Below are 21,741 nucleotides of genomic sequence, written 5' to 3' on the forward strand. Positions count from 1 at the left end.
CTTTGGTCCAGGAAGTGTTGCCATGGGACACAGAAAAAAACGGTAGACCTATATCATTAACATGGCTGGGGGTCAACTCCCACCACTGAGGAGGAGAGAGAGCGTCTCCGGGAAAGGAAGGAATTGTGTGGGGTTAAGTAACAGCGGTTTTGACAAAGGAAGAGCACAAAGATCAAAAGGAAAAACTTGAGATCAGGGGCCATCGAAATGGCTCAGCAGATAAAGGCGCCTGCCTCGAAGCTTAAGGTCCTGAGTTTGAGTCCTGGGATGAACATGGTAGAAGGAGAGACCGGATCTTCCACAAATTTCCCTCTGGCCTCCATACTTGGGCTTGCACATCAACATACACATGGACAAAACTTGAAACCACAAAACAAATTCTTAGCTCTAGCCATTAGCACCGCAGCACTCTCTGCAGCTCTGGAACAAAGGACAGGATGGACTTGATTGGCTACACCCCAGGGACTCCATCCTGGTCCACACAAGACTAGGTAGAGGACTTAAGAAGCCACTCTTACCCACAGACCCAGGGCTGGGAAGCCTGACAGTGGGTTCATACCAATTCATGGATCCTGCTTTTCTCAGCCATCAGACCAGATCAAAGTTTGGGGAGCCGAGGCTCACCCTTCCAGACTCTGGGGCCTAAGGCATGGCTTACTGAAGAACACACTGCCTCACTGATGACTCCCAGACAGAAAGGGCTCTGCTTCCAAAGAACAGGCCAGTTTCCCCAGCCCCTGGAGAGGCTGATGCCCTGCTCCATGTCTCTCAGCCTGTGCATGTTGCCAAACAGCGCAGTAACAACCATCACCGCGGGCTCTCCACATGATGTCCTCCATCTCAATGGGCAGTCACCAAATAAAGAGGTGACCACCTAAGCCCCTCAGTGCACCCCAGGGCCCGGCAGGCTCCCTACCTGCACCCTCCACCTCTAACCCCAAAACTAAGCTGAGGGGTCTCCTTCCATCCTTAGAATATACTCTTCCGCACATACACAAGTTACAAGGGCCTTAACCCATCAAGTCCTCGGTCCTAGTGAGAGAGCAGGCCAGGTTGCTTTACACAGCTGCCAGCCACCCAGAAACCTGAGGTGGACGTCCCTAAGCGCACTGAGCTGTCAGGGCAGCAGGCAGCCTGGTCTCTTGGCGTCCTTCCCACCCTTCACTGCACATGCTAGCCCTGGACGGTGAGAACCGAACATCCCTGCCCAACTCTGGAATAGGTACGTCCGGGGTGTGGCTCCCGTTGGAGAGCAGCCTCCAGGGTGACCGCCATCGAAGTCCCCCGGGGGCAGCCCTGGAACAGCGCTCCCGGCTCAAGCCACCAGCGGCTGCACGACGGCCTTTCGCCGGACCGCTCTAGCTACGCTGCCGCGACCTCAGGCCTAGCGAGGACACAGAGGGGAGCTGCAGGACCCGGAGGCGCGCGGCGGCCCGTCGTGGGTAGGGCGGGGCAGAGCAGGGAGGCCGCCTCCGCGGGTCCCAGAGGGACCTCCTCTCCGCACGGGGTGGGGGGGGTCAGTGCGCAGGGCGGCAGACGGGGCGCACCCGGGCCAGGCTCGCATGGACCTCCCGCGCCGCTGGCTCTTTCGGATGTTGCTGCTCATCGCCACCAGCTCCGGGATCCTCCTCACGCTCTACTACTCGGCGGGGCAGCGGTCCCCTGAGATCCAGGTTCCCGCCAGGTAAGCGCGGCCGGGCGCTGCGCCCAAGGCGCGGGGAGGGCGCGCGCTCCCAGCTCTCGGGACTCCCGCGGGACGCCCGCGGACACCCTGGAGCCACTCGCAGCGTCGCCGTTTGCCGCCTTAATCTCATGCTGCCTCCCGGACCTTGGGCCTTTGCCCGGCCCGGAGCACGCTGGCGACCCTGGCGTCGCCGGTGAATTTCGTCCAGGCCTAATTGGGAAGCTCCCTGTTCCCACTTTCTTCGTTAATCCACTTTTAGGGTGGGGAACTCAAGCTCCCTGTTTTCCAACTTTGTCCTACTCCTCAGGTGGCCAGTCTCCTGCTCTGCTCGCTCTGGCCTCTGAGCTCAGGCCTGCCTGCATGTGGCTCCCTTTTATCTGGGTCCATTATTTGTTTGCGTAGTTACTTTGATAAGCTCCATCTGGGCATGGCCCAGGGGAAAGGCGAGCTCCACTGGGAACAGCACAGAACTGGTTCTGAGCCTTCACCTGGCTTACTGAAGGAGCCTCGAGAGGGTTTAGCTTTATTTCAGGCAGGTAAACCAAGCCATCGTACCTAGATTCTGGGCTTGGGGCTTGGCAGGGAGGGGGGGGGAGGGTTGCTGGGGAACCGAAAAACTCACAGAGCAGCGCGAAGAGACCTCAGTGACTGCCTGTTTCCTCCTAGCACTTTTGCACACTCCTGAGCAAACCTTGAAGGGATGAGAACAAAGTGGGTATCTAGTGTCTGGCTGAAGGACACACATCAGTCGCAAAATAACACAAGAGATGCTTGCAAACAATTGAGTCTGGTCCCCTTAGCTGGCAGCACTGAGGCTGGTAACATCCTGGGGAGGGCCTAAGGTGACTTCACGCGGGAGGTCAGTTACACCTCAACAGAGCTTTTCCCTTTTTAGAAAATATCGCTATTATTTCTTTTATTTTTGAGATTATAAGTACTCAGTACCCCCTTCCTTTTTCCTACCTCTAAAGTCTCCCGTGTACTACTCCTTGGTATTTCAAATTGCTAGCCCTTTTTTTCACCACTTGTGGTTACATGCATATGTATATACATATACTTATATATATGCATATTATGCACAGACATATACACACAGACATAGACACATAGACATATATATATATATATATACACACATATATATACACACAGACATAGACACAGACATATATACACAGATATACACACACAGACATATATATATACACATCATAGACATATATACATGCATATATACACATACATATATATACAATATATATACATATATACAGATATATGCACACACAGACATATATATCACAGACATATATATATCACAGACATATATATACATGCATATACACACACACATATACACACACATATATATATACACACATATACACACAGAGACATAAACACACAGACATACATATACACATATATATACACACAGGCATACACACGGACATATATACACAGACATATATGTACATATATATATACACACAGACATATTCATACATATACACACACAGACATAAACACAGACATATATATACATATATATACACACAAACATACACACATACATATATATACACAGACATACACACAGACATATTCACACAGACTATATATACATATGCACACACAGACATAAACACAGACATATATATGCATACATATACACACAAACATATATACTCAGACATATACATACATACATATATATATACACAGACATATACACACAGATATATATAATCCTAATACAGCCTACTCAGTCTGTATAATGTTATTTGTGCATATACTCTCAGGGCTGACCACTTGGTATTGGATAGCCAGCTGGCGTCCCCTTTCCTGTGGAAGACTTGTCTCTGCCGCTCTCAGTGTTCCGAAGTTGACTGTAGTTCTTTGTGAAGGGGTGAAAGCCCCGAGGTCTCCCCCACTCTGGTGAAACCTTTTTCCTTCTCAAGAGATCTTTCTTCCTTCCAACATCTAATATGGGGGTTGGGGATGTAGTTCAGTTGGTAGAGGCATGTTTGTCTTCCATGCGTGAAGTCTTGGGGTTCGGTCCCCAGTACTAAGACTAAGACAACAGCAACAACCCCTGACAGCATCTGTATGAACCAACAACCCATCCTTTTCCTTGTTTCTGCTGGCAGCTGCTACAGTAAAACCTGGGTGGGGGGAGGGCAGGGCAGGTTAGGGCTCGGCCTGGCTGTGGGAGGTGGCTTTCTGAGCCAAGTGACAGTCAGGGAGGAGAGTGGCTGGGCCTGCAGCATCCGAGGGGGCTCTGATGGCACCTTAGGGGAGCTAGTCATCTATTCACAAGACTCTGGTTTCAAAGAGTTCTCCTATCTGGGAACTTTTTAAGACTTTTTATAGCCAATGTTTTAAATTTTGTGCTTTGACATTTTCATATGTTGCCAGGGCAGTGGTGGCGCATACCTTTGATCCCAGCACTCGGAGGACAGAGGCAGGCAGATCTCTGAGTTCCAGGACAGCCAGGGCTACACAGAGAAACCTTGTCTCAAAAAACCAAGGGATTAAAAAAAAGAAAGACAGGGCCTAGAGAGATGGCTCAGTAAGTAAGAGCACCTACTGTTCTTCCAAAAGGTCATGAGTTCAAATCCTAGCACCCACGTGGTGGCTCATAACCATCCAAAAAGAGAAAAGACATCTGATGCTTTCTTCTGGTGTCTGAAGACAGTTACAGTGTACTCACATATAATAAATAAACAAATCTTTAAAAAAAAAAAAAAAAAGAAAAAGAAAGACAGCAGAGGTGGCGCCTATAATCCCAGCACTCTGGAAGGCAGATGCAGGCGTATTTCTGAGTTCAAGGCCAGCCTGGTCTACAAAGTAAGTTCCAGGACAGCCAGGGCTACACAGAGAAACCCTGCCTCGAAAAAGACAAAACAAAAAACCAAAAAAAAAAAAAAAAAAGAATGAATGAAAGAAAGAAAGAAAGAAAGAAAGAAAGAAAGAAAGAAAGAAAGAAAGAAAGAAAGGACAATTCCATCCTTATATATAATATATTCTAATGTCTCTCTCTCCCCCTCCCCCTCTGCCTCTTGTCTCCCACTCATTCCCCCCAGCCTACCAGCACCCCACAAATAAGCCCCTTTTTCTGCTTTATTTTATAAAGTCCTGAGTTTCTTCAGGGGTCTTCGTAAGCATGTGTGTGGAACTGTCCTCCAGCAGGCAGTGAGCTGCAGCAGCTTGGGATCACAACTGCTGTGGCCATGTCCTGCCAGAACACAGCATGTCACAGCATGTCACAGCATGCCCCTCCCCCACCATCAGGCGCTATGTCCTTTCCGCCCAGGGTACTGGAATGTTCCCCGTGACCTCCGAAGTGCCCCACAGTGTCTGTCCACTTTCACGCAGATGAATGAGCACATTCACACACAGCCGCATAGACACGCTCTATGCTAATTTTTAAAATGAAGTGGAATGTATTTGGTTTACTTTGTTTCTTTGTCGTGAGACCATATGTAGCGTATAAACTGGCCTCAGACTTGCTATGTAGCTGAGGGTGGCCTTGAACTCCGTGATCCTCCTGCCTCTGCCTCCAGAGTGCTAGAATTACAGCAGCTGCCACCACACCCGATGAGCGCCTTTAGATTAAAATGAGCGTTTTTGTGCTTATTTCTAAGGCTGCGAAGTCTTCATAGAGGGGTGGTGGGTGCGTACCTCCCTTTAAGGAGCCCTAGGTAGCAGGAAGAATTTGGATTCCTGAGACAGGGCCACGAAGTCTCCAAACCCAGGAAGGCTGGAAAGTACCACTCGGCCTTGGGTGAGGATGACGGGAGTTCAGGAGAGTCCCCACTATCAATAACCCACGGCAGTCACTTTTGTCCTGAATCTGGCAGTTTCCCATTGGGGTCACGGGCCTGCCGCCTGACAGAGTTACTACAGAGTGGGGGTAGGGTAGAGCTGGGAATCCACCAGAACCTCAGGCGGACCCGCAGGGTGTGGGTGCTTGTTTCTCAGATTCCTTCCAAGTCCCACAGGCTGAACAGGGTCTCAGCTCCTTAAAGGAGGAGGAGCTATACAGGATTATAGGGGTGGACATCTGGCTAGTGGAGGGGGCGGGGGAGGAGTGGGAAAGGATCATCCCGTGTCCCTTCAGGATCTTACTAGAAACCTGGGAAGCTAAAGGTTAACAGGGACCACAAGCTCTGCTCGCTCAGCTAGCTCAGGACCTACAGGAGACCTTTGTTTCCCAAGCAAAACTGCAGGTCCGAAGTCCTCCTGCAACCCCTGCCTCCCTGCTGCTGCTGGGGTGTTAAAAGGAGGGGAGCATCTGGCCAGCATCCTCTGAACAAAGTTCCTCCACTCTCTCCCTCCGCCCCTCGCCCCGTGGCATCACAGAGCCTAGGAATTGTGAGCTCCCGCTCACATCCCTTTAGAGGAGACTGATAAAGAGATACGAGATCCCTCTCCGTTCTCCCTTACAGACAATGGCTGCATTTAGAAGGCCTTTTCTCGTTGGGTAATTTAACTGTTCTCTTGGGCCCCTTCCAACTGTCAGGTGATCCAAGGCCTGCTGTAAAGGCGCCAACACCGAGATTCACATGTGCCAGCTGCAGAGCTCTGGACATGCGCCACTGGAGGAGCAAGGCACCTGTGGCCTCAGTCCTAAGGGCTGTCCCCCAGGCTTCTGCTGTTGCTGTTCCTGTTTGCTTCTGTGCCACCTGCTCAGCCGCAGTTCAGACCTAAGCAGTGGAGGGTGGCCTCAAACACTAGATCCTTTTGCCTCGGATCTAAAGGCTGCTACACTCACCCTTGGGGCTTCAGAAGGAGACCTCTCGGATACCATTTCCTGTTTTACGTTTTCATATTTTAACCACCCCTCTTCCTAATAAACCCCACATTTCTGCCCCTTGCGGAGAGCCTTGGTTTCTTGGTTTCTGGAGCTGGCCAGAATGGTACTTTGCACCAAAGAGGAAGTCATGGTCCAGAATCAAGATCAAAGAAATAAACATCTTGGGGACCCTGGCATTCTGTCAGCCTCAGAGTTGAGGAAATCAGCCTAGAGGCTTCTAAGCTGCTGGTCAGACCCCCACTTTACCTCTGCCTTTCCCCACCAGGAGCATCATGTCACCTCCAGGATTCTTTGAACCCAAGGCACCGAATTCAGAAAACAGAAAGGTACAGTGATCCACAACTCTGGGGCAGTCTGAGTGAGGTCCACCTCTCGGGGACAGCTTGAGCCTGTTCGAGCGAGGAGGGGAGGAGAAGAGAAGAAAACAAAGACGACATTCTTGAGGCTTCTGGGTATAATCTGTTTGTACTTCCACCCACTTAGAGGTAAACAACCATCTCCTCAAGGCATCTTAGATCTGACCACTAGTGTTTCCTGTAACTCAGCAGAAAACAGCAGATTAGTACCCCTGGGCTTTAGCTGCCTGGAAAGTTCTTGGGAATCTTAATTGTGTCCTTATTTTAACTCTCTGTGTGTGTGTGTGTGTGTGTGTGTGTGTGTGTGAGTGAGTGTGTGAGAGTGCGCACACGTGTGCCCGAGTAAGCACACATGTGTGAGTACAGGTGTCATGGGGGTCCAGGCAGCAGAACCCACCAGCAGTGGAGTTACAGGCAGTGGTGGGTGGGTGCTGGGAACTGAACTCAGGTCTTCAGGTCTTCTGCAAGAGCAATGAGTGCTCTTCACCGCTGAGTCCATCGCTTGAGCCCCTTTAAATTAATTATCTCCCCCCCCCCTTTTTTTTTTTTTGGATTTTGGGTTTTTTTTTTTTTTTGAGACAGGGTTTCTCGTATAGCCCTGGCTGTCTTGGAACTCATTCTGTAGACCAGGCTGGCCTCGAATTCAGAAATCCGTCTGCCTCTGCCTCCCAGAGTGCTGGGATTACAGGCGTGTGCCACCACTGCCCAGCTATTTCCCCTTTTAAATTAATATAGTTTAAACATAAATTAAAATTTTAATTAACTTTATTGTTTGTTAATATTTAGTAGTAGTAGTATGAATGTGTTTGTTTGCTTGTGTGTATGGACATGCACCGTGTGTGTTCAGATACCCAAAAAGCACAGGATCCCCTAGAACTGGGATTACAGGCAGTTGAGTGTCATCCAGAGCGGACGCAGGGAATCGAACCCTGGTCCTCTGCAAAAGCAATACACTCTCTTAACCACGGCCATCATTCCAGCCCCTTAAAATTGTATCTTTGTGTTCAATGGATTCTTTACTCTATTTCTCTAAAAACAACTTATGATAAGCCACAGTTTGCTCACTCACTAAAGAGTAAACACCAATATCTGGCAAATGTCCCAGGCTTGCTTCGAGGGCCTTGGGGACTCTGGTCCATAACCCCAAGTAATAGCCAGATACCTGATGTGCCACAGAGCACTTCTTTCTCAACGTTCAGGAAACCAGTAAATAGTGCTGAGCTATTCTAGAGGGTAAACTGAGGCACAGAGCAGTTAGGTGCTTTACCCAGGCCGGCTCAGCAGTAATTGGTGCTACCCAGATGGGAGCCCTGATCTGACCCCAGGACTGGCTGCATACTGGGTGATATACAGCCTTCCCTGCCACCCAGCTCCTCACACTGGTTGAACTGGGGGATGCGTATGTTTTTAATGCATTCAGGCTTAAGCACTGTTGTCAGTGTCTACGAGACTGGACTTGGATATGTTAACTGAGGTTTGGGGGGCTCTGGGAGAAAAGATGTCCCTGTGTTTAAGAGGTGATAGGCTAGTCACTCAGAGACAGCAATGTGACTTTGGGCAAGTGACAAGGAAAGGCGGTGTTGAGGACAGGTCACGGGTTAGCAGCTGAAGAGGCTATAGGCATCTTGAGAGCTTGGGTCGGGCCACTTTTAAGTTTCCCCCCAGGTTTCTGCTCGGTGCTAATTGTTGTACAGTCCCCAGCTAGTTTAAAACTGGCATTGCTGTGACTTCTGAACACGTGTAGCAAGGTGCTCTAAAATGGGGACAATCCCATCTTAATGCATGAGGTGCCTAGAGACCAAAGACAGACAGGCGGACCGACCTCGGGTGGCATAGAGGGTCTTTTATTGGGGGTAGTTATCGATGGCAGTGTAGTCCCAGGAAGCGGAAAACTCAGCTGTATTCCCACAGCATGGACCAGAAAGAGTCAGGTGTGGCCTTCCGTTGGCGAGGATGACACAGGAGATCTGGATAAATGTAGGAGACGCACGGAACCAAACTGCACCACGCAGGACTAGATGAAAGCATCCATCTACCTTACTCCCTGGGTCAGAGGCTCACCCACTCGCACCTGCCATTACATCTTCCCTTCTGATCACCTTTCTGCAATCCTACTGACCCTTACCGAGAGCTTACTCCCCAGACGCCGCTGTCCACAAGCAAACCTCCAGTCTTTCTGAGGTTTAGGCCAAAGTCATGTATATCTTGGCTGTGGACCACGAGTCTGACTTTCTAATACCGGTGTCTGTCTCTGGTTGAACGCACTGCTGACAGTATTCTCAGCGTTGCACCCCTCATCCCATCTTGCCACATGCCCTGTGGGTAGGATGGCATCCACTTTGCATACTGTGGGATGCTCCTGTGTTGCATGATGGTAGAAACCACTGTCCAACCATTTCCTGCCCTGTCCTTTGATCAAGGACTTAACAAAGAACCTTATTCAGAAGTAGCAGAGCCCAACCCCACCTCCACCATCCAGGCTGAGACGCAATACTATGGAGTCGACTAAAAACCTTACTTTCCTGAAGGGCCCTGAGTACAGAGGTGAGATCCTGTTTCCTGAGGCTCCCACGACTCATGGCATGGTCTAAGTGACTTAGAGTTCGGGGCTGTGAGCCCATTCTGCTTTTGTCTGGTTTGGTCTCCAGTACCTCTATCAGACAGCTCACTCCTAACCTCCTAGAAACTCCACCTCTAGGGGGATCTGAGGCCCAGGCTGTCTGTGGGGCAGCTGCTGTCAATGTGTAAACACATGCATATACATCATTAACAAAACAACAAGCTGGGCAGTGGTGGCGCATGCCTTTAATCCAGGAGGCAGAGGCAGGCGGATTTCTGAGTTCGAGGCCAACCAGATCTCTAAAAACCAACAAAACAAAAAACAAACAAAAAAGCCAATAACAAACCCAGTAAAAATCAAGTCTCCACTGGTTCTGAAAGCCAGAGGACCAGTATCAGACCAGGGGACTGTACTTCCCCTGAGGTTCTAAAAAAACCACCCTGACCTCCTTCTGTCTTTGGCTCCACCTCCGCATACATCCACTGTGTGGCTTCCGTTTTTCACAAAGCCTTTTGATGCAGGAGGCTGGTTGGTAGATTTAGGGCTAGCCTAAGTCCATAAGGCCTCATTCTCATGACATTCACAAATACCTATTTCCAAGCAAGGTTAGGTAGACGCCCTAGCTTTTCTGTTGTGACGGACTCTCGAGAAAACAGTCTCAAAGGAAGAACAGCTAAGTGGGCTCATGGTTTCATGGTCGATTGGATCTGTTGATTCTAAAGGCAGAGAGCATCATGGGAGATAGCAGACAACAGAGTCATTTACATCACGGAAGCCAGTGAGCATGGGGAGAGGACACAGGGGACCCTGGGACAAGATAGAACCCCCAAAATGTGTTGTAGTGACCAACTTCCTCCAGCAAGGCCTCACTGCAGAAGCTTCAGCTGTCTCCCAATGATGTCATCAAATTATTATTATTAGTAGTAGTAGTGGTAGTAATATTGATTTCTTTTTTTTAAAGATTTATTTATTATTATATATAAGTACACTGTAGCTGTCTTCAGACACCTCAGAAGAGAGTCAGATCTCATTATGAATAGACGTGAGCCACCATGTGGTTGCTAGGATTTGAACTCAGAACCTTCAGAAGAGCAGTCAGTGCTCTTAACCACTGAGCCATCTGTCCAGCTTTTTTTTGTTGTTGTTTTTGTTTGTTTGTTTGTTTGTTTGTTTTCCAGGGCAGGGTTTCTCTGTGTAGCCCTGGTTGTCCTGGAATTTACTCTGTAGACCAGGCTGGCCTTGAACTCAGCAATACACCTGCCTCTGCCTCCCAAGTGCTGGGATTAAAGGTGTGCGCCACCACCGCCCAACTTGTAGTACTGGTGTCTTAAGACATGGTCTCTCACCGGGCAGTATGAGGTGACCTGGAACTCCATATTTAGACCAGGTTGGCCTCAAACTCACAGAGATCCACCTGCCTCTGCTTCAGGAATGTTGGAATTAAAGATGTGCATCACCATGCCAGGCTGCCATCAAACTATGACCGCATCTACAGGTTAATTGATCAAGGTCAGAGCTCTTGTGGTCCAAAGGCTCCTCGGTGATTGGCTCCACCAGCTGGGGACAACGTTACTATGTCAGGTCCAAACATCACTCTGTCATTTTAAGCTTCTCAGTGGACACGAAGGCTGGGGAATTGACTCTGAGCAGCCAAGGGAAGGAGGGCAGCTGTAATTCTTCCCAGCAGGAGGTGGGACTGGGATCGGGATGATAGATTCTGATTGCTCAGCTTGAATCCACCGATTCCCTGGCTGCAGAGAACCAAGGGTTTGCCGGTGTGGGATACAAAGGAATAGGAAGGAAGCCAGACCCACTGATGCAAGGACGGGCAGGCTGGCCAGGCTAAATCCAGAACATTCCCTGGCCCTGTCAGGCTGCCGGACCACAGGCAATCTCAGCAGAGAGATTCAGGGATGGCCCCTTCTGGAGGGATAAGGGAAACTCACACTCCTGAATTCTCCTGTGAGGTCTGTAAGCTCCCAGAGAGGCACACCCCTGGCCCCTACCTAACAGTAAGGCTTAGCCCTCTCCTCTCCTCATTCCCAGAGCCGGCTTTGCCAACACCCGCTTTCCTTGGCCATCCAGAAGGACCGCCGCTTCCGGGGCCTGTTTGATCTCTCCACCCCAGTGCTGCTGTGGAGCGGCCTCTTCACTCAAGAGCTGTGGAACAATCTGAGCCAGCACAAAGTCCCCTACGGATGGCAGGGGCTCTCCCGCAAAGGTAACCTGCCACACGCTGCCTCTCCCCTACCTTCTGCCTCAGCCTCCTTCCCACTGTTGGTCCTACCGTCCACCCCCCGGCTGTCTTCACTGTATCACTGGAAAGCCTTGTGGGCTCTTCTGTGCGTGATTCCTGCCTTTCTCTCTCCTCTTTCATCCAAGCAGCCAGGACTAAGCTGAGAAGAATCCCATGCTCGGTCCCTCCCCCTCCCTCGGAGGTCTCCCGAGCACAGAAAATGACCAGTGTTGAATGGTAGTCTGACACCAGAGGTTTAAGGGCCTTCATGGCACCACTGTGGCCACTGACATAATGCACCACAGTCAGGCCCACCCCATGCCTTGGATTCTTTTCTTTTGGAGTGTGCCCAGTCTTAGAGAACCAGTTATTCCACATACTCAAGCTACCTACCTAAATTCCCACATCCTTTTCTCCAACCCCGCTATACATGCTGCCCCCCCTCCCCCCATTGTCCCTGACCCTCTCTGCGTCCTTGGATGGTCTCTGTAACATAGGTCCCAAGCCAGGATGTCTGGGAAAGCCCGGCAACAGCCTGCTCCTCATGGCTCCCCCTTATCCACACCCACAGTCATTGCCTCTACCCTGAGGCTTCTGAAGACCCCGGAGAGCGCGGAGCTGTTCAGTGCCTCCGGGAAACTACCTCGAAGCTGCATTCGCTGTGCCGTGGTGGGTAACGGAGGCATTCTGAATGGATCCCGGCAGGGCCAGAGGATTGATGCTCATGACTACGTCTTCAGGTAACGAGGACAGGGGCCAGCAAGCTGGGTGGACAGCCCTCGTTCTGCTAGACCAGAGGGAACATCTGTCCCGAGGCCAGGGCCAAGCCTACGTCAGCTCAGCAGTTAGGATGGTCAGCCTAGGCCAGCAGTCCTCAACCCAGGGGTTGTGACTCCTTTGGGGTGTCAAAGGACCTTGTCACAAGGGTCACCTAAGACGATCAGAAAGCACAGATGTTAATGTTGTGATTCATAACAGAGACAGAATTACAGTCAGGAAGTAGCAATGACAATTTTATGGTGGGGGGGTCGCCTTTATGTATTAAAGCATCGCCACATTAGGAAGGCTGAGAACCACTGGTCTAAACCAAGTATCAGCCCAAGCCTGAAGACAGAACACACAGGTGCCCAGCATAAAGGAACCTGGGAGGAGGGGTCCCAAGGGCTCGACTTACCCATTCAGAGAGCATCCCTTAAGGACCCAAGAAGTGAGGATCAGGCTAGACCCCCAAAACAGATATTCTCATGGGCAGGGGAGCGATATAAACCGGAGGGATGGGGACTAGTGAGGCGGGGCTATAGAGATGGAAGTAAGCCAGACAGCACGGTGTTGCCACAAAGACACTGATAGGCTTCTGCCCGGGGCCAGACTCAACGGCGCCATAACCAAAGGCTTTGAGAGCGACGTGGGCACTAAGACCTCCTTCTACGGTTTCACCGTGAACACCATGAAGAACTCGCTCATCTCCTATGCCAAACTGGGCTTCACCTCTGTGCCACAAGGGCAGGTGAGGCCAGCAATGGATGAACCACGGTGGCTGACGGTGGTGGGCACTGTCTTCTTAGGAACCCTTGTGCAGGGAGGGCTTTGGGGTTCACAGACTCTGTCAGTGGATGCGTAGGTGGTGTTAAGATCTTGGCCACCATCTGGGTGACCAAAGGCAACGTGCCTTGAATCCCAATACTCTCAAGGCAGAGGCAGGCCGATCTCTGTGAGTCTGAGGCCATCCTGATCTACACAGTGAGTCCTGGGATAGCCAGGACTATGTAGAGAGACCATGTCTCAGAGGGGGGGGGGGGGAAGGAAGGAAAAAGAAAGAAAAAAGAAAGAAAAAGGAAGAAAGAAAGAAAGAAAGAAAGAAAGAAAGAAAGAAAGAAAGAAAGAAAGAAAGAAAGAAAGAGAAAACAGAAAGATCTTGGCCACCTGTCTTAGTCAGGGTTTCTATTCCTGCACAAACATCATGACCATGAAGCAAGTTGGGGAGGAAAGGGTTTATTGAGCTTACACTTCCATGCTGCTGTTCATCACTAAAGGAAGTCAGGACTGGAGCTCAAGCAGGTCAGGAAGCAGGAGCTGATGCAGAGGCCATGGAGGGATGTTTCTTACTGGCTTGCTTCCCCTGGCTCACTCAGCTTGCTCTCTTATAGAACCCAAGAGCACCATCCCAAAGGTGGAACCACCCACAAGGGGCCCTCCCTGCTTGATCACTAATTGAGAAAATGCTCCACAGCTGGATCTCATAGAGGCACTTCCCCAACTGAAACTCCTTTCTCTATGATAACTCCAGCCTGTGTCAAGTTGACACACGAAACTAGCCCGTACAACACCTGAGGCTGACATCATAGCGAAGGGCAGATCTCCTGGACACGCCCTGTTCTTTCTATTGGCTCAGGGCTGCCTCTTGGGCACGGAAGTCCCAGGAAGGGTTAATATTTACTGAGTATGGACGGGCACCCTGTGAACCCCACTTCACTGGGAAGGGACTATGCAATGAGACTGTCCTGGAGGTTAAGGGGGGCAGGGCTCCTGAGGTGCCTGGGAACATGTCCAAACCATTCAATTAGAATTACTCAGATCTAGGCCCTCTGGAGATGTTTCCACGTCCCCAGACTACCCATTCACAGAGTGGCGTGGGTCCTCTTGGACCCTCACCAGAGCTCTGCGTAGGCAACTCAGGTACAGAGACTGAGTCTCGTGCCCAAGTCAAAGCGAGTGCCGGTGCCAGCCTTGGGGCTCTCTGCCGTGCATCTTCTCTCCACATCCACTGGCAATAATGCCATGCTTTCTGCCTTGATCGCTGTGGTGCCACATTCAGAGTGTGACAGATCTCGGGTAAGGGATTCTATGGGCCTGGAAAGGGATGGATGGGCCATATTTCCAGAAGCTTCTGCCTCTGATCAGGACATTCAGAACTGTCCTCGGCATAGTGTCTATACACTGAGTCCCTACTGTGGAAGCTATTAGTTCGTGGGAGAACAAAATGTGGTCATGGTGCCCCTGTGGGGGAGGGTCTGTCACCCCACTTTATCATCTCAAGTCAGTGTCAGGAATTTGGGAGTGGCTCAGGGAGTGGTTCTCACTCAGGCCCTCTCCAGCTGTGGGCTGCTTTCCTCTGAAAGCAAGTTAGGCTGGGCACAGGACAGTCAGGTCTTTTCCTCCTGGGTTTTCCTGGAGACCCTTTAAGAGTCCTCTTGACAAGATTATTTCCCAGACTGAGCAATCCAGGGGAGGGAGGAAACCATGAACTAATTATGACTCAGCATTCAAGACTGTGTGTATTTTGCCTAAGGATCCAAAGAGCCGGAGTCATCCGACATCCAGGAAGTGGGGAAGCGGACATAGCACCCTCTGTTCTCAGCTCTCTGGACCGAGCCTGGGGAGCCAGTGTTCTGGCTCCTGGGCAGAGCCCTGAGGGGGTGCCTACCCACCAGGACCAGTGGTGTGAACACTAGGCCCAGCTCTGAGTTCCCAGAGCCTTGAGCTCAGTGTCTTGTGCCTTGGAAACTTATCTGTGCGTATGTCTGTGTACCACGTGCATACTTGATGCCCGCAGAGGCCAGAAGAGGGCATCGGATCCCCAGGACTGGAGTTGTGGGTTGTTATGAACCACCGTATGGGTGCTGTGGCTCCAGTTTCCAGAAGAGGAGCAAATGCTCATGACCACTGAGGCAGCCCAACTGTAATCTAGAGTCTAGCGCGAGGATCAGGAGGCAGGAGGACCAGAGTTCCTTAGCTGCGGTGGGAGTTTTGAGAGTTAGCCGGAACTACGAGTCCCTGGCTTAAAACAAAACAAGCCGGGCAGCGGTGGCGCACGCCTTTAATCCCAGCACTTGGGAGGCAGAGGCAGGTGGATTTCTGAGTTGGAGGCCAGCCTGGTCTACAGAGTGAGTTCCAAGACAACCAGGGCTACACAGAGAAACCCTGTCTCGGGGAAAAACAAAACAAACAAAAAAACACAGAAAAGCTTTTACGCTTTTAGTCACATGTCTAGCCAGTCCTCAAGGGAACGCAATCATGAGTAACCTTATAGGGAGAGACATTAAAGCTCTGTGAGCCTACAGTGAAACCACCCAAGAACCCGTCAATGGGGATGCAACCTAGTAAGATCTTCCCACGCTTCAGTGGGGAGATGAGGTGGAGGACCCCTCTCCTCTAGTTGACCGTGGCCTTGTCTGCTTCCCTCAGGACCTGTGCTACATCTTCATCCCCTCAAGTATCCGAGATTACCTGATGCTGAGATCTGCCATTCTGGGTGTGCCTGTCCCAGAAGGACCTGACAAAGGGGACAGGTGAGCGGCTGACTGGACTGTGAGCCTGTGACATGGGGTTGGGGGACGCATGAGCATCACCCCTTGGTCTTAGGACCCATGGCTGGGTGGAGCGGCCGGCTGATGGCTCTCCAGCCCCAGCGATGGTGTGAGAAGTTGTGTAAAGGGAAGGAAAAACTCTCTTCAGAATTCAATAATCCCTAAATATTCAGCATAGTTTAGCAGTGGGGACTGCAACCTGGCTGATAGTGGGTCCTGGGTGGAGTGAATCACAGGGCTCATGGGACTCTGTCCAGTGAATAAAGAGGTGATGCTTGGTTACTTAAAGTGTCACCATTAAAACTAAAGGCAGATTTGTCAGGGTTCCCCGGTCTTTCAGGTGGCTCGGGGCACATGCAACCCTATTAGATGCGAGGTAGTCTTTCTTTGAAGAGTGAACAGACCTGGCCCCTCAACTGTAGGTGCTATGCCAGCTGTCCTGCTGGAGGACAGACAGACAACAGGGCAGCTAGCTTACTGAACACACGGCCCTGGGAACTCAGAGCTGGGCCTAGTGTTCACACCACTGGTCCTGGTAGGTAGGCACCCCCTCAGGGCTCTGCCCAGGAGCCAGAACACTGGCTCCCCAGGCTCGGTCCAGAGAGCTGAGAACAGAGGGTGCTATGTCCGCTTCCCCACTTCCTGGATGTCGGATGACTCCAGCTCTTTGGATCCTCATCTGAGCCCTGGCCTGAGCCCTCTAGTGTCTTGTGCCTTAGAAACTTAAGCTGCTGCTGTGGCCAGAAGACCAAACCCCTCCCATGGCTCTTGGGATGTAATGGCCCATTCTCCCAAAGAGCAGCTTTGAAGGTGATATGACAGAAGCCAGCCTAGGTCCTGCGGGGTGCCCCACCCCCACCCTGTGATTACCTAACAATCGTTCCCTGGCGTTGCTATAGGTCATAAGAACTGAGGATGGGTTCTGTGACGTACTGGGAATGCGCTCTTGGGAACTGCTTCAGAGTCCCCGGGTGGACATAAGCCTCGCTAACACCAATGAGCTCCCCCTCCCACACCCCTAATCCATCCCCAACCCAGTCCCCATCCCAGTCCCGATCTAACCACGCTGATAATCCAAACAGCCAGCAGCTCCCCCCTAGCTCTGGAGGCTCAGCCCCTTCCCCTTCCCCCACCCGGGGGGCTTCCTCCCGCCCAACCTCTCACAACCCCACCCCAGCTGCCTCTCAGCCTTCCTCCCGTGCTTCCTCCCAGTCTCCCAGCCCCCATGTCCAGCATGTGCCCCGAGGGTCTACTCAGGTCCCCACGCCTCCAGCCTCCAAATCTCCCTCCCAGACTGGACTTAAAGCCCTCTCTCGAAACCCTTCCCTGACGCCCTCGGTGACTGTCACCAGGTCCCCTTCCCATAGCCCTGCCACCTCGGCCTCCTACATTGGGCCCATCCGCACCATCCCTTCCTACATCACCCCCTATGTGCCCCGCTTCATGAAAGAGCCCCCCTTTTTCCAGCCCCCTACAGCACCTCTTCCACAAAATCGGTGCTTCCCCTGCCCCTTCCCTTGCCAGGCCCAGCAATCCAGGCAGCCCCCGCCACCGCCGCCTGACTCTCTCTACTTCCCCCTCCTGCCGCCCCCTCCTCACATCCCCCAGGTCCAGTGCTCCTTCCCCACCCCCCCAGCCCTGTTCACACCCCCGTCCTCCCTCTCCTACACGCCACCGACGGAGGTCCTGCTGAAGGGGAAGCCACACGTGGTCCCGTCGGTGCTGCCCGCCACCTTCTATACCCCGTTTTCCCGCTTCTACTCCCAGCCTCGGCCCTACCGCTACCACAGGCGCCTAACACTACCCTCGCTCTCCCTCCAATACGATGGCTCTGGACGCTCTGTCCATTTCTATCGTGGGACCTAGGCCTCACACCTATTTCGGACCGGAAACCTCTGCCAGTAAATTCAAGCTGCTGCACCCAGACTTCATCGGCTACCTAACGGAGAGGTACAGCGGATGGGGTGGGGTGGGAGGTGTGGACCCCGCTCATCCAGAAAGCTTTCAGCTGGGCCTGCTTCTCTACAAGACCCGTGTTGAGCGCCATGTGCCCAGCAGCGCACTAAACACTTGCGGTTTCATCTTATTTACTACCTTGACAGAGGTGGTAATAGGGGAGACAGGTTCAGGACAAAATAAACCAAACACAGAGGCTTCCCAAAGCCAGAAGGCGCACAGCAGTGCCAGGTGTTAAGTCGACTGCCATCACTTCTGGCTTCAAAACCCCGCTTCACCAAAAGCCACTGGTAGAAGAACCAAGGGGAAGAGACAGCCTGACCCCCCTTCTCTCCCTCCCTCAGTTTCCATGCCTCTCTTATCAGTGGTTCTCAACACTGAGGGGGTCTAGGGTAGGTGATTTGGTTCTGTCAGGACATATTTTGTATGTCGTGGACGGCATGACATTAGTGGGTAGAGGTCAAGGATCCGCCTTCAGCACACAGGCCCAGCAGCGATGGCAGATGCTAGGCACGCCACCGTAGAGAAACCCACCCCACATCACAAAGGCCAACATCTAAAGAAAAAGGTTCAAGCAGTAGGTGGAGGGAGGCCAGAAGAGGCCTGGGAGCTTGAGGGCCAAATCCAGGCTGAGGTCAGGACCTGCAGACACCATCACACGGGTGAGCCCAGAGCTGCCATCTGGGTGAACTCCCTGCTCACCTGTGGCGACTCCTGGCCACAGGGGTGGGGGATGGGGGTGGCGGCTTCAGTTCCAGGTTACATAGAGAGGCAATCCATGTGTGCCCAAGCATCGAGAAGACCACGGCAAAAGACAGGAGCTGAGGATTAGGAGACAGGGCAGTAGCTCACCCAAACATTCACACTTGCATTTTCCCTAAAGAGAATTGGTTGGAGTAGAAAGGCCAGTTCCTGAACTGTCCTGCGTGTTTGAGTGGGTAGCACAGTCTAAGTCACAACCATCAACCTGGCATTCAACACTTGAGTCTTTAAATCTCGGTGGGGAGGTTTGGGTGTGGTGGCGCACTCCTTTAATCCCAACAGAGGCAGAGGCAGGTGGATCTCTGAGTTCGAGGCCAGCCTGGTCTACAGCGTGAGTTCCAGGACAGCCAACAGAGAAACCATATCTTGGGGGGGGGAGGGGAAACCAGAAAATAAACACCCCTACCCCCACAAAAACTATCTGGGGGGCTCAGAGAGAGAACGACGTGCAAGCAGCAGCCTATGGAGATCAGGCTGTTACGTTAGCCAGGCTAGCTGGCGGGTTTTTAGCTTGTGGGATGGATTCTGTGTCTGCCTCCCATCTCAACACAGGGCAGCTGGGACTACAGCTGCTACATCCGGTTTCACATGGGTTCTGGGCATCCAAATGGGGGTCATCATGCTGTGTGACAAGGGCCAGACTTAGTGGGCTCTCCCTAGCCCCTTCTCGGGTCCCAACGCTTCTGATTCCCTTGCAGGTTTCTGAAATCCAAGCTGATGAGCACTCGTTTTGGAGACATGTATATGCCTAGTACAGGAGCACTCATGCTGTTGACAGCCTTGCACACCTGTGACCAGGTGAGGCAGTCAGCAGAACCCACCGGGGCCCAGAAGTGGGACTCGGCCACAGATACCTGGTGGTGGAAGAGCCTGTTATCCAGGAGGGTGGGTTCTGGGTCAGCCTGGCCTCAGCTCCCACGCCCTACCGTCTTACCAAACTGCTCTTCTGAGAGCAAACTCTCAGGACTGGCTGGGCACATCCTAGAGCAGGCACGGGACGGCACGTTCAGACTTCCGCATCAAAAAATCCGAAACTGGTTAAAGGTTCCCGGTAGGATCTGCCTGGTGATGTGCAGGGAGGGAGGGGGGAGGCTGAGTGAGTTTTCAAAGACAAGCATTGGAATACATGAGAGGCACACTTGAGAGTCCTAGGTTCAATCCTCAGGACCTTAAGAAAAACAGAAAAGGCTGTGGCCCCTATAAAAGCATGAGGGATAGAGGTTAGACACCTGGCCAGGACATTCACCTACTCTAATGCAGGTGTTTCTTGACCCACATCACCCTGGGTGGTGGCCTTCCATCCTTGAGCTTCCAGATCGTGATGGCTGAGTCACACTTAAGTTCAAACCTGGCCCTGCTTCTCACTGCATACGGGCGTGTGCGATTACTCATTATGCTAGTTAGACTCCTCTCTGGGAATGTGTACAGAGGGCATGGGACCTGTGTGGCTCTCTTTATGTGGGCCCTTCATCTTTACAAGGGACCCTGCTTGGGGTCAGGCACACTCTACTTCAAGCCAGTAAACACTGTGACCTTCCTCGCCCAGGTCAGTGCCTACGGATTCATCACAAACAACTACCAGAAATACTCAGACCACTATTTCGAACGAGAGAAGAAACCACTGATATTCTACGCAAACCACGATCTGTCCCTGGAAGCTTCGCTGTGGCGAGATCTGCACAACGCCGGCATCCTTTGGCTGTACCAACGCTGACCCCAGAGTACCGATTTCTGTGCCTCAAAAGCACTTTTCCTGACCTTTCAACCTTTGGAAGAGGCAACACTCCCCTTGGCCCTCTACTTCCCAACAGAGGGTATTGAGACAAGACCCATCATATAATACCAGAGCCTGTTCAATGCACGACACCGAGTCAAGACAACTCTTCTGAGTCTTAGCCGAGGGAGGGCAGACTGCTTTGTAGGATGTTTTAAAACTGAACATTCACTCTCCCAAAATGAGACAGTGATCCTCACCAGCAGGGGCAGGCACATCTCAGAGCCACGCGTAGTTCAGAGCCAGCACCTGGTCCCAAGCAACTACAAACATTAATGGGACCACTGGGGGCTGTCCAGGAACCTCGATCGAGCAGAGACCCACCCCCAGCTGAAACCAATGGCATGTCAAGTCCCAAATGCCAAAGCCATTCAACCTATGAGGACACCTTAAGCGTTATAAGAACGTGACACTTCTGCCTCTGCATAGAGGATGAGAGCCAGAGGCAGAATGTAGTTTGAGGCTAGATAATAGGGTTAGTGAAGGATGACCATTTGTCTTTTTTGTGTTGGTAGAGTAGGAGACACACTGCAAGGGGGTGAGTCTGGAGGGAAGGGGTATGGTGGCACTCAGGACGGAGACTTGGTCGCACTTGCACCAAGACCCTACGACAGCAGCTAGCACCAAAGTATGGGAGGTATCGGCATTTGACCAACCTTGCGCAAAGTCGCCACCACTGCGAAGTCCCACAGGAGAGGTACATCGGTCCTTGTCACCAAAAGGAAACTGAGTGATGGACCCTCACTTCACAGCTTCAATAAACAGCACCTGATGCAGTCCAATGAGCCTGTCAGAACCATTTTCAGTCTCACCAACCAAATTACCACGGCCCCTAAACTGTAAGGCTGGGTGGGGAGTAGGTATCTCTAGGGACTACTGGCCAGTTACCTCAAAACAGCACCCCCCCACACACTGGCCAACTCCCCAAAACTGAGGACTGACTGCTGGTGATAAACCCAAGTCACTACTGACCTAACAACTTTAAAACTCAACACAGCCGGGAGTGGCGGTGTGTGCACCCGTTATTTCCAGCACTTGAGAAGGGCAGACCAGGACAGCCTAAGACAGCCTCTCAAAACCAAATCCAACAGTGGCCACGTGTTCCCCATCTTGACTCCAATAGAAGAGGCAGAGACAAGACTAATAGTTTGAGACCCAGTCAGGGGTAGAGTGAGTTTAGGTCAGCCTGGGGGTTACCCTGAAAACCAGACTCTTGCTGCAGAAACTGGTTGTCCTACCAGTTGACTCCATCAGTTGGCCTTGTCATTTCTGCATTCTACCAGTCCC

At 51.7% G+C, this 21,741-nt stretch overlaps 2 protein-coding genes across 2 annotated transcripts; both read left to right on the forward strand.

Moving 5' to 3' along the window:
• Window positions 1-1,493: 1,493 nt before the first annotated feature.
• Window positions 1,494-21,236, forward strand: St6galnac2 (ST6 N-acetylgalactosaminide alpha-2,6-sialyltransferase 2). The gene is made up of 9 exons (XM_052194440.1): window positions 1,494-1,684; window positions 6,769-6,829; window positions 11,466-11,640; window positions 12,227-12,395; window positions 13,024-13,162; window positions 15,841-15,944; window positions 17,829-17,912; window positions 19,379-19,478; window positions 20,227-21,236. The coding sequence occupies exons 1-9, from the start codon at window positions 1,563-1,565 to the stop codon at window positions 20,392-20,394; spliced, it is 1,122 nt and encodes a 373-aa protein (XP_052050400.1). The 5' UTR covers window positions 1,494-1,562; the 3' UTR covers window positions 20,395-21,236.
• Window positions 16,866-17,828, forward strand: LOC127693519 (uncharacterized). The gene has a single exon (XM_052194441.1). It carries the CDS (start codon window positions 16,959-16,961, stop codon window positions 17,826-17,828), a length of 870 nt encoding a protein of 289 aa, XP_052050401.1. The 5' UTR covers window positions 16,866-16,958.
• Window positions 21,237-21,741: the final 505 nt, after the last annotated feature.

This window comes from Apodemus sylvaticus, chromosome 10, assembly GCF_947179515.1.
Source record: "Apodemus sylvaticus chromosome 10, mApoSyl1.1, whole genome shotgun sequence".
Taxonomy (NCBI): Eukaryota; Metazoa; Chordata; class Mammalia; order Rodentia; family Muridae; genus Apodemus; species Apodemus sylvaticus.

What these genes read in the sequence shown, in the direction of transcription:
- St6galnac2 (XM_052194440.1), top strand. Translation starts at nt 1,563, where the DNA reads ATGGACCTCCCGCGCCGCTGGCTCTTTCGGATGTTGCTGCTCATCGCC. An exon ending in CGAATTCAGAAAACAGAAAG is followed by an intron (nt 6,830 to 11,465) that starts GTACAGTGATCC and finishes CCTCATTCCCAG; the next exon opens with AGCCGGCTTTGCCAACACCC. An exon ending in CCTTGCACACCTGTGACCAG is followed by an intron (nt 19,479 to 20,226) that starts GTGAGGCAGTCA and finishes TTCCTCGCCCAG; the next exon opens with GTCAGTGCCTACGGATTCAT.
- LOC127693519 (XM_052194441.1), top strand. Translation starts at nt 16,959, where the DNA reads ATGAGCTCCCCCTCCCACACCCCTAATCCATCCCCAACCCAGTCCCCA.